Source organism: Sinocyclocheilus anshuiensis, unplaced genomic scaffold (genome assembly GCF_001515605.1).
Source record: "Sinocyclocheilus anshuiensis isolate Anshui unplaced genomic scaffold, SAMN03320099.WGS_v1.1 scaffold562, whole genome shotgun sequence".
NCBI lineage: Eukaryota > Metazoa > Chordata > Actinopteri > Cypriniformes > Cyprinidae > Sinocyclocheilus > Sinocyclocheilus anshuiensis.
This window is the reverse complement of record NW_015544158.1, coordinates 587,799-598,117: the sequence shown is the minus strand read 5'-3', so window position 1 is coordinate 598,117 and position 10,319 is coordinate 587,799. Positions and strand designations below refer to the sequence as shown.

General features: G+C 36.2%; 2 protein-coding genes across 2 annotated transcripts; one reads left to right on the top strand and one right to left on the bottom strand.

The window, feature by feature from the left end:
• Positions 1-1,620: 1,620 nt before the first annotated feature.
• LOC107695490 (lysosome-associated membrane glycoprotein 1-like) lies at positions 1,621-5,386 on the top strand. Its single transcript, XM_016495424.1, has 6 exons — positions 1,621-1,925; positions 2,717-2,922; positions 3,256-3,378; positions 3,470-3,536; positions 3,633-3,797; positions 4,412-5,386. The coding sequence occupies exons 1-6, from the start codon at positions 1,865-1,867 to the stop codon at positions 4,549-4,551; spliced, it is 762 nt and encodes a 253-aa protein (XP_016350910.1). The 5' UTR covers positions 1,621-1,864; the 3' UTR covers positions 4,552-5,386.
• A 906-nt stretch (positions 5,387-6,292) lies between these two features.
• LOC107695480 (growth hormone-regulated TBC protein 1-A-like) lies at positions 6,293-9,204 on the bottom strand. Its single transcript, XM_016495405.1, has 8 exons — positions 9,105-9,204; positions 8,653-8,804; positions 8,399-8,557; positions 8,152-8,276; positions 7,786-7,882; positions 6,891-7,063; positions 6,544-6,729; positions 6,293-6,442 (listed from the first exon to the last, which is right to left on the bottom strand). Exons 1-8 carry the CDS (start codon positions 9,194-9,196, stop codon positions 6,338-6,340), a joined length of 1,089 nt encoding a protein of 362 aa, XP_016350891.1. The 5' UTR covers positions 9,197-9,204; the 3' UTR covers positions 6,293-6,337.
• Positions 9,205-10,319: the final 1,115 nt, after the last annotated feature.

The following is a 10,319-nucleotide window of genomic DNA, read 5'->3' as shown; positions in this document are numbered from 1 at the left end:
TTGTGCTCCTAGAATCCGTGTTTTCATTGTTATACTGTAGGGGGCGCTAGTACACATCTTCTGTAAAGAATTTCCAAAAAACACAAGTGAGGAAGAAACCGAAACAACAGATGCTTCCACACGTAATCTAACACATTTAGTTCTTTTATGTCATCAGACATAAAACAGCATCAAAACTGTGTAACGTTATGGAATAAAATGTCGACCAATGAAGAGGTAATAATAACTGTCAAGCTTTGGGGTGTTGATCGACTCTATCTACGTTTTGATTATCGTTCTGAATCCAATTCATAGTCTTTTTTCAGCTTTTTGTTCAAAATCTTGTTTATTTCTTTATTTTTTAAATGTTTTATTTATAAAACTTACCCACATTCAAGTGTTTAAAAAAATAATGCATGAAGCCAGAATAAAATGTTTTTGTTTACAAGCAGATACCCTGTTCTTTCTTTTGATGTTTTGTATGTTCAGATATTCATATAACAAAATATATACAAATTAATACCTAAATAGGGACGTAGTAGTATACTTAAAGTATGATGTAAAGTTCACTTAAAGAAAACTTGCGAGTATACTTGCAGTATAAAACTACTAAACTAGTAGTTTACTAAGACTATACTTCAAGGTGTACTAAAAATGCTACAAGTATTTAATTAGTAAACTATCAGTATACCTATAAGTTCACTTTTAGTATAGTTGCAGTACAAACTAAAAACATAGATGTAAACTAGTTGTGTACTCAAAGTTTACTACTGTTATACTCAAAGTATACTTTTATATACTAGAAAGTGGGCCAATTTAGTCCCAAGGAGTATTGAAATAGTACACTTACAAGTATACTACTAGTACAAGGATATTTGTATACTTACTACACAAAGTATACTTAAAAATATACTTGAACTTTACTTAAGTATACTTAATAAAATAAACTTGAAGTATACTACTTTTTGGTAAGGGTATCACAATTCTGTGATGGCATTCTGGGTCCTAAAATCTTTAGCCTCCTTGTAAATTGTCTCTGTAATGTGACATTTAGGAGCATTCTAAATCACATGTATCCTCATTCCATTGCTCTTTACATAATTTATTTAGATTATGTGCAGCTACTCTATAGCTCTATGTTTTCACCAAATCTCGTCATTCTTTAAGTACAGCTTAACCACAGGGAACATACAATTTAGGCAATAACTAACTTGTTTATTATTGTCAAAATATTAACCACGACTAAAATAAAATAAAATAAATAAATAAATAAATAAAAGTCGCTTCTGTTGCACGTTATTCTATATTAAAGTATGCATAAATTTGTATTTTATGATTATTTAAATTATTTTATGACTCACTGACTATCCAGGAACTAAAAATCTATCACAACACTTACAGAAATATTAATTTATATGAATGAAATGTGACAAAACTTGAAATGTCGTGCGTAATAGGTCACGTTGGGAGAGCAAATAAAAGTCATTTTTTAATGATTTAATTACTTTATTATTGATATGGATCGCAGCACCCGATGGTGCATTGTGTTCTATCTGTTCTAAAACAATAAATAAAAAAATGCATTAAAAAAACACAAAAAAAAAACAATAATAGCATGCGCATGCGCATTGCTGCTGTGGCGTGATGCTGGCAGTCGCTCACATGACGCTGGTGTTTCCAATCCTGCTGCGGTTTCGAGAAACTAAACAAATCTGACCTAGTGCGTTTATCAGATGTAGTTCAGCACAGCGGCAGCTCAAACAGGTCGTGTACGTCAGCACTGTAACGACAGTTATCTGAAGAGTCCGTTTGAAGACGCATATTGCACAGTCTGGCATCATCTGTTTTTGTATCGAGTGTGTTTTGATTTACTTAGGCAAGAAACATGATTCCTATCATCTGCAAACAAAACATGCCCTCCGGGGCCATTTTTAGCCTGCTGTTGGGTAAGTTTGATTTACATATAGTGGATTTTGGGCTGCAGAACTATATTTAGTCTGGTTATATTTTGGTTAATTAATTAATAATAAGAAACGGTCCAAGTCCATATATATTTATGGAGGACGCTGTAGTGTTTATCTTTTTTAATTTGTGTTTATCATTTAATGTTGCTTTCCTATGTCTTTTTTAAATAATGTTTATTCCTGCAAAACCATGGCCTAAACATGGCTGCTGTGTAAGAAAAGCTGAGTAACGTTATTTCTCATTTGGAGGGAAATATTTGTGCTTATTTACAGATATGACTTGTAAAACTTTTTTTTTCGTTACTGAAAATCACTACCATATCCATGCTATTTTCGACTAACATTACCAGCTTATACTTTTTTAATGGTGAACACGCATATTTTAAAAAACTTAAAAAACGTTTATAAAATTAAGAAATGAGATGATTATGTACAAGTAAGGCTCAGTATAAATAAAAAAATAAACTGTACTGTGTTCACGTGACGGGTCGCCACCATATTGCCATTAACTGAACAGTCTGTCATACAGTTTGCTTCATCTAATAATTATGATGATAATAAAAAAATTAATAAATAAACTGGTTTGGTGAAGCAGCAGCATTTAGTAAACAAATACAATACATCCATGTCGACAGGTGTCAGTATAAAATCTAAAATTACTTATGCTATTGGAATGAATAAGCATAGTGTAGCAAAAACGTACTTAGTCTACCTTCCTAATCAGTTCTACAACTCATCTAGAGCCTTTTAAAATAGTGACATTACCATTGCAGCTCTCACTATACATCAGACTTTGACCGCTGATGTTCCACCCACTGTGGTCACCCCTGAAACCAGCTCTCCTCCAGCTTCTCCTGCAACCCCGGGACCCCCTGAGCGAGGCAGTTACAATGTCACCAATGCCACTGATGCTGTCTGTCTCTTGGCACGGATGGGACTGCAGCTCAAAATTAGCTTTATTTCGAGCTCTAGTGGCAAGGTACTTGCACATATAACTTTCACTTTCATTGGACAAGAGTAGCTTGAAATTTTCTGCTAATATCTCCTTTTCTGTTCAGTGGGTAAGCAAACAAACTTATTATAAATGACAATTTAATTTTCCATTCTTTCATTTTCCATTTTTATGCACCTGAGATGACACATAGAAAAAGGACCTGTATGCTTAATTTCTTTGATAAATACCATTTATTTTACATTGTTATGTAAATAAAGGGATTTGTATGACCATTTTATGACTAAGGAATTCAGAATAATGAAGGTTTAGTCCTCATTTGTAAAAGTAATCTAAATATAAACATACCTTGCTTTTCAGACTGTCCAGGAGGTCTTGAACCTGCATCCAAACCTGGTTAAATTCTCTGGATCCTGCGATCCAGACAGTGCAACTCTCATACTCACTGAGGACAACATTACTCTGACTTTCAGCTTCTCTTTGGTAAGTTTCGAATCTCTTCCTATTATTTCCCCTAATGCCCTCTTAAATTATCCAGACCATGTTGGTGTCATCAAAACATAACATTTTTCAGAATTCCACTTCAAACAAGTATCATCTTAGTGGGTTGGAGTTGTCAGCTGCATTGCCTGATATGACTAGTAAGTCAGTATTAAATATTCCATGTTTAATAGTTTTAGTTTTTAGTTCTGTGAAAAGCTGAGCAAATTCCTTTTTTGTTTGTTTGTTTTGCCTAGAGCGCATTGTTTTCAGGAACACCAGTCTGAACTACATGGTGGGAACCCTGGGCCACTCTTATATGTGTCAGAAGGAGAAGACCTTGAGCATTACACAGGATTTCTCTCTCAACACCTTCCAGCTTCAAGTGCAGCCTTTCGGTGTCAATGGAGATTTTGGAGCAGGTATTTTTTTCTCTCTTTTACCATTTGTCAGTTTTGTCCTTTAATTCTTCAAAGAATATTCTGGGTTTAACACAAATTAAGATTAATCGGCAGCATCAAATTCTTAGTTGTCAGAACAACGTGAAGTTGACAAACCCAAGAACTTTTGAATGTCCACATAAGTTTACTGAGTCGCTCATCCATTTAGAACAGTAGTCTCATCAAGGGTTTTTAAAGTGAACTAAAACTGATGATTTTCTCAAAAAAAAAAAAAAATTCTGTGATAATACTATAGATCTTGGAATACTGATGTGATTAAATAGTGTTTTCCTAAACTTGTTTTCCCTCCTGAGACTCCCCTCATCCTCGCCATCGTTGTTTACCTCGTATTGTCAACAGCGAACACGTTCAGGAAAAAATGAAAGGAGGCCTACTAGACGCAGCACAACAGGCACTATAATTGAGCAGATTACCCTCTGTACGTCAGCAGTGATTTGGGCGTGAACAAGGTGCCAAGAACACATCTTGTTGTTTTTTTTCCCAGGAAAAATAGAAACAAGGGTTTGACTTTAACTTGTTTTCATTTTTTTTTTTTTTTTGCCCCCCTCTCTCCTCTCGCTCTGTCTCTGTTCTAGCTGAGGAGTGTGAGCTAGATGAGGACGACATGTTGATTCCCATTATTGTGGGTGCTGCCTTGGCTGTTCTTGTGCTCATAGTGATCCTGGCCTACCTTATTGGCAGGAACAGAAGTCATGCGGGCTACCAGACCATCTAACCTCATGTAATCTTTAAGCCAGGATGTGTAGGCACCACCGATTTCTGCTCTCATCTGGACTCGGCAACACTACTACAACTGCAGCTGCCTAGTTTTTAACCTGCTGTGCCCTCTCCTGGTGTCTCACCCTGCTCAGGTGGACCTGCGCTTCCTGGACTTTCTGTTGTATTATGTTAAACATTGTATAATTTTTGCATACTTAAGGGTGCAGGGCAAAATATGCTAAGGTATTGTTTCCAAGAACCAGATTATGCTTATCTAGAGGAATGCCTGGAGTTTGTTGTCATTAAGGCTTAATCTGAGTTTGAAAGCATACGATCTGTTTGGTACCTCATATTCTTAAAATTAACCTCATGTGTTTATTTATATAAATACAAGGATTTAGGGAAAACTGATGATGCTGTTACATGCTCTGTCTAAAAGGGACTAGATATTTAACACTACTTCCTGATCCTGATCTCAAACTACTGTCTGTGATTTGTGAAGTTCTCACTTGGGGTTGAACGCTATACAAGACTCAGCTTTTGAGATTCACCAAATTGGAGAAATATAATTAATTTAATATTGCTAACAAAGCCTTGCATAACAGTGTTCAGTCAGATGTCAATCTGGTACTAAGTTTTAATGAAGAGAAATTCCACGTCTAGCATGGATCTCTCCAGATCTGCTGAGACGGGGTACAGAAGAGAGTCTGTTAACTGTTACAAATGGAATATCCACTTTCTAAAGTAGAATACCCTTCAGTGTCACTATATAGCTCTGTTTCCCTCTCGTACTACATATCAAAACTATATAGCCTGCTTGCTTCCATTTAGCATCGTATTTGCACTCATTCTGAAATGTTAAAAGGGAAATTGTAGAGAGGAAATATTATGGTTTTGCACTACTGGATGGATAAAGGGTACGATTCACACTAACACAACAGGAAGTTCTGAATAACTTGAGGTAGGTTTAGATTATAGACCCAGGTAAATGGTTAACTGTTACAAACAAGGAGTGCACTGTTAAACATGCTTTATCATATGGTGGACGAATCTATCTCCTTTCTGATGCGCCTTCATATGGAATGACTGCATATATGGAGTTTTTTTGTGGATATTGAGGTGTTGCTTTGATTGCTATGAAGTTCATGTTGTTTTAAGGGAATGCGATTCTAAGTTTCTAAATAAAATGAAAAATAAAAGACAAGAAAATGAGTTTGCTTGCTAAATATCTTTATTTAGTTAATACATTTAATTTCATCAACAGTAAATGTGAACAGAAAACTTACTTTTATTAACAAGCAAATAATAAAAAAAAAGTATTCCTCTTAAAGGGATAGTTCATCTAAAAATGAAAATTCTTTCATCATTTACTAACTTTCAAAATATCTACTTTTGTGTTTGACAGAAAAAAAGAAAATCATACAGGTTTGGAATGATATGCCTCCAGTAAATGATAAAATGTTTTGGGTAAACTATTGTTCAAAAATTTGGGGTCAGTAAATAATAATTAAAAAAAGAATACTTTTATTCAGCAAGGATGCATTAAATTGATCAGAGTAAAGACATTTCTAATGTTTCAAAATACTTTTTATTTCCGTATCCATAGAATATTAATATTAAGCAGCACAACTGCTGCTTTTCAACATAATTACAAATGTTGTTCACAAAAATAAGCATATTAGAATGATTTCTGAAGGATCATGTGACAATGAAGACTGGAGTAATGACTGCTGAAAATTCAGCTTTTACCATGACAGGATTCTCATTTCACATGCTGTCAAAACTAAGTCCATGTTCACCATTTAGTGTGAAGGAGGGTTTTGGGCAGAACTAATGCGATTCCTACACATCTTCCTGAGTTTAGTAATTGTTGCTGTAGAGAGACCTCCTGGCTCCATAAAGATTTTCTGAAGGTAGATGGCAAATAAATATTCTTCAGAACAAACACATCATTATAAAGACTTCTGTAAGTATTACTAGGTGAATAAATAGCATTCACAGAATTTACCTGCATGAATGTGTGGCAGTCCTCTACGTATTCCCCGTGAGTGATCTGTTTAAAGCGTTTGCAGATTTCTGGGAGACTCTGTGCCTGTGAGATTAGGTTCTGATGGCGACGAATCAGCGTCAAAGCCACACGGAACAGGATCTTGGATCCCTCGTAAAAAAGGCAGTCCCATATTCTCAGCACTGTCTGAGAAAAACACATAGCTACCAATCATTACATTCAATATTGGCATCACAATATGCTACATAATACCGACTAATGATTTCATAAAATTTCAAAATTGTTGAATTTTCAAAGCTTACCATTGAACTCTTTTCAGAAAGTACAACCATTGACTTCATCCTCACCTCTACAGGAAGTATGTCAACGTATAGGCAGATGAACCAGCGAGAGACCACCAGAGTCCACATTACATCATGCTGATTCATGACCTGCCAGACAGCAGGAACCTTCATCCTGACAAGCTCTCCAAGCACTTCTTGATCCATTTTGAGCCCCAGCATTGTTGGTGTGTAATAGTCTAAATAATAATAATAATTAAAAAACATATGCATGGAACATGATGCAGAATGGAATTAGGATGAATTCCTAATCTCTGAGTATTTATAACTTGAACAGAATATTCAGATGTCTCCTATGCATGTGGTGAGGTGATTTGAGCACTTCAAAACACTTAACTTTGCAGAGCATGCATTACATTAACATTACAGTTAACAAACATGAAACTGCTGTGTTAAAAGAGCAGTTTAACACAAAATTAAAATTTTACCATCATTTACTCACCCTAAAGTCGTTTCAAAATTGTATGACTTTCTTTTTTCTGCCGAACACAAGATATTGATAACCAAAAGTTTTGGTGACCATTGACTTCCCCCATATGGACACATGAATTCTCAAATATTTTGTTTTATCTTCCAGGAGAAAGAAAGTCATAAAGTTTTGGTGACATGAGGGTGAGTAAATGATGACAGAATTTACATTTTAGGGGGAATCCCTTTAACTATTGGCAAGATTTAAGCTTAAATTAATTACAGCGCTAACATAAAACAATGGCTAAATATCTATTTGGCTATTGGTTAACATTATTTTCCCCGCCCACAAGGTCTAGGTGATGTCATCTAAAAAAGAAAGTTGTTTCAAGTGGAAAAAAGTTATTACATTTTGATTAATGGAGTAATTAACCTATGCATGATGCTTTGAAGAAGTCCTGGTTACATACAATAGAGGGTAAAAGTGACCGACCTGGTAAGATCGTGCCAAGTAAAGCATCCATTAACCAGAATGACTTCTCCTCATCTTTGGTGACGATGAGGAGGTATCCAGCAATGAAGTTCATTCCCTAAAAAGGCAACAAGCGATTCATTTCTGCAGCCTACTGATTTGAATGCAGACGGGTACAATGGGTTCAGTCATTATATTAACAGGGTAAACAACACAAAATTACAGCAGTTTAAGAGTGTCTTACTTCCTCACTCGTTATAATTGACTATTCTCTAATATACACACAACAAACGTTTTAGATTCTCATCTACAGTAGGAACTTAAATACATCCTGGGTTCAAGTGACACTTTCAGTGGCCATGTGTGTAAAAGGGCTTGTGTACATACCTGACAGTAACCAACATCCTTATTGTGGTGTCCATAAGCCAGAAGTACATTAAACAGGGCTTTTTGTAAACATGGCTGGGAGGAGGCACGGAACTGAATGTTGTCAGGGAAGGTTCTGTGCATATCTAAAAAAATAAATAAATAAATTTGATTCTCAGAAATATTTTTTTCCCATATGTCCTGTTCAGATGATTTAAAATCAGACTTTTAAATAAAACATGGTTTCATGACAGGAGAAATAACTTACCAGCATGTATAACCTCTTCTATTTTAGGGTCATGCTGAGCCTTTAGTATAGAATGATAGTAGCCAGGATTTCTCTCCAACCGGTCCTGAGCTCCACTAGCTGCCATCCAGATCTGAGTGCGATTTTCAAATGGAACCCCCTTCCTCACATAACGCTTCACTGCAAACCCAAATAACAGCTTTAAAAAGTGAATAAAAACTTCATCCGTTATGTGTCAATTCAATAAAATAAAATAATTAAATTAAATTGCCTACCTTTCACGTTATTCTCCACTTTTACAGTGCCCTGCAAAAGTTTCGACCACTTCTTTGACCTTCTAGTAACAACAGCTAAATGCTTGGACATCAGATCCTCATAGGATTCATAGCTGAAATCTTCTGATCTTTCAAATCCATATTGGTCTACCCTACAGACACATAAAGACTTGTTTTAAACTTGTGGGAATACTGTTAAAGAAGAATGTAATAGACACACCATAACATTCTGAAGCTAAAACAAGACGAGTTCATTATTATTTTCTTTACATGACATTTTCTGAAATGTCTTTTACTTGTTTAAGTGTTCATATTGACAATGACGCAGACATCACCTGACGCACAGGTGTTTTGGACCATCTCGTGGCGACCGTTCCACTATCCTTAATATAGCGATTGGTATTTCATAAGTAACATCACTTCATCATAGTAATATAAAGTCACGTTCATACCTCTGGCAGTCGTTGCTTTCTGAACTGGCGGAACATTCCGTGCTTTGATCATTAAAATGATTCTCCATGTAGAGTTCAGAGCGTCTCTTCATTCGAACACCATGAGCTGAGCTCTTTATATAAACTCCTCCCCTACACTGAAACCTGTCATATATTTTACCTTGCGTATTACCTGTTTAATTTTATAGTGTGTAGCTGTATTGTTAAGTCTATTCTTTTTACTCGACGTTTTAACCATTTGAAATATTTGTTTTGAGTTGAAACTTAGGTCGTTAGTTTCTAAATAATTTATGCAGTTAATTAGATCTACTGTAAACATCCCAGCAGGTGATTGGATGGTTGGAAAGCTATGAAAATACTGGGTAAACACTAGCGGTGGGCAGAGCTAGGCTTCATGAAACACTGAAACAGTCGAAGCAAATGTGCCGAGGCTTCGAAACAATTCGAAACTCGTCTCTACGGTGACACCTAGTGGTTATTTTCAAGTATTGCTCTGAAACAGCACTGGCTACATTTACACGCAACCAAATAATCCGTTTGTAATCGGATTGACGGCTCAGTCGGATTGAAAAGCCTTCATGTAAACACCTTAATCGATCCGATTGAGCTCGATCGGAATGAAATTTCGATCCGATTGAAGGGGGGTGGTTTATTCCTTTTCAAATACGATTGAGAGTGCATGTAAACACTCGATCGGATTGAACCCCGAAACTGAAAGGACTGCGCATGTGCAATGATGCAGAAATAGCGTAATGACGTAAATGGCGTAAATGAGCCTAACCAGCGGTTCTTCCTTTTGAATAAAGTGTTGTATAAATGCGTGCCCTGTCATCTTAAAACTCTCCTTTCACTCGGCAACTGTGAAGTGGAGCAGGACAACCTCCCACCAGTCCTTGTTTTGGATTCTCATCCACAGGCAACCAGTTTTGGGCGCGGGGAGGGGCATTTTTTACTGCGTGATAAATATGAGCAGCACAGCACAGCGGTTTATATGTTTATTTATCCATAAATGAATAGAAACTCTATACGGTTAAGTCGTGACATAACCACTCTATTTCCGGGTCCAAAGTCCGGGTCCTCTACCTACTAGGGGTGTAACGATTCATCGATATGGATCGATACATCGATATGATATCTGACGATACGATGCATCGATGCCACACGTAAAATATCGATATCTGTAGTATAAAGAAGAGGCTAGACGTCACGCGTGAC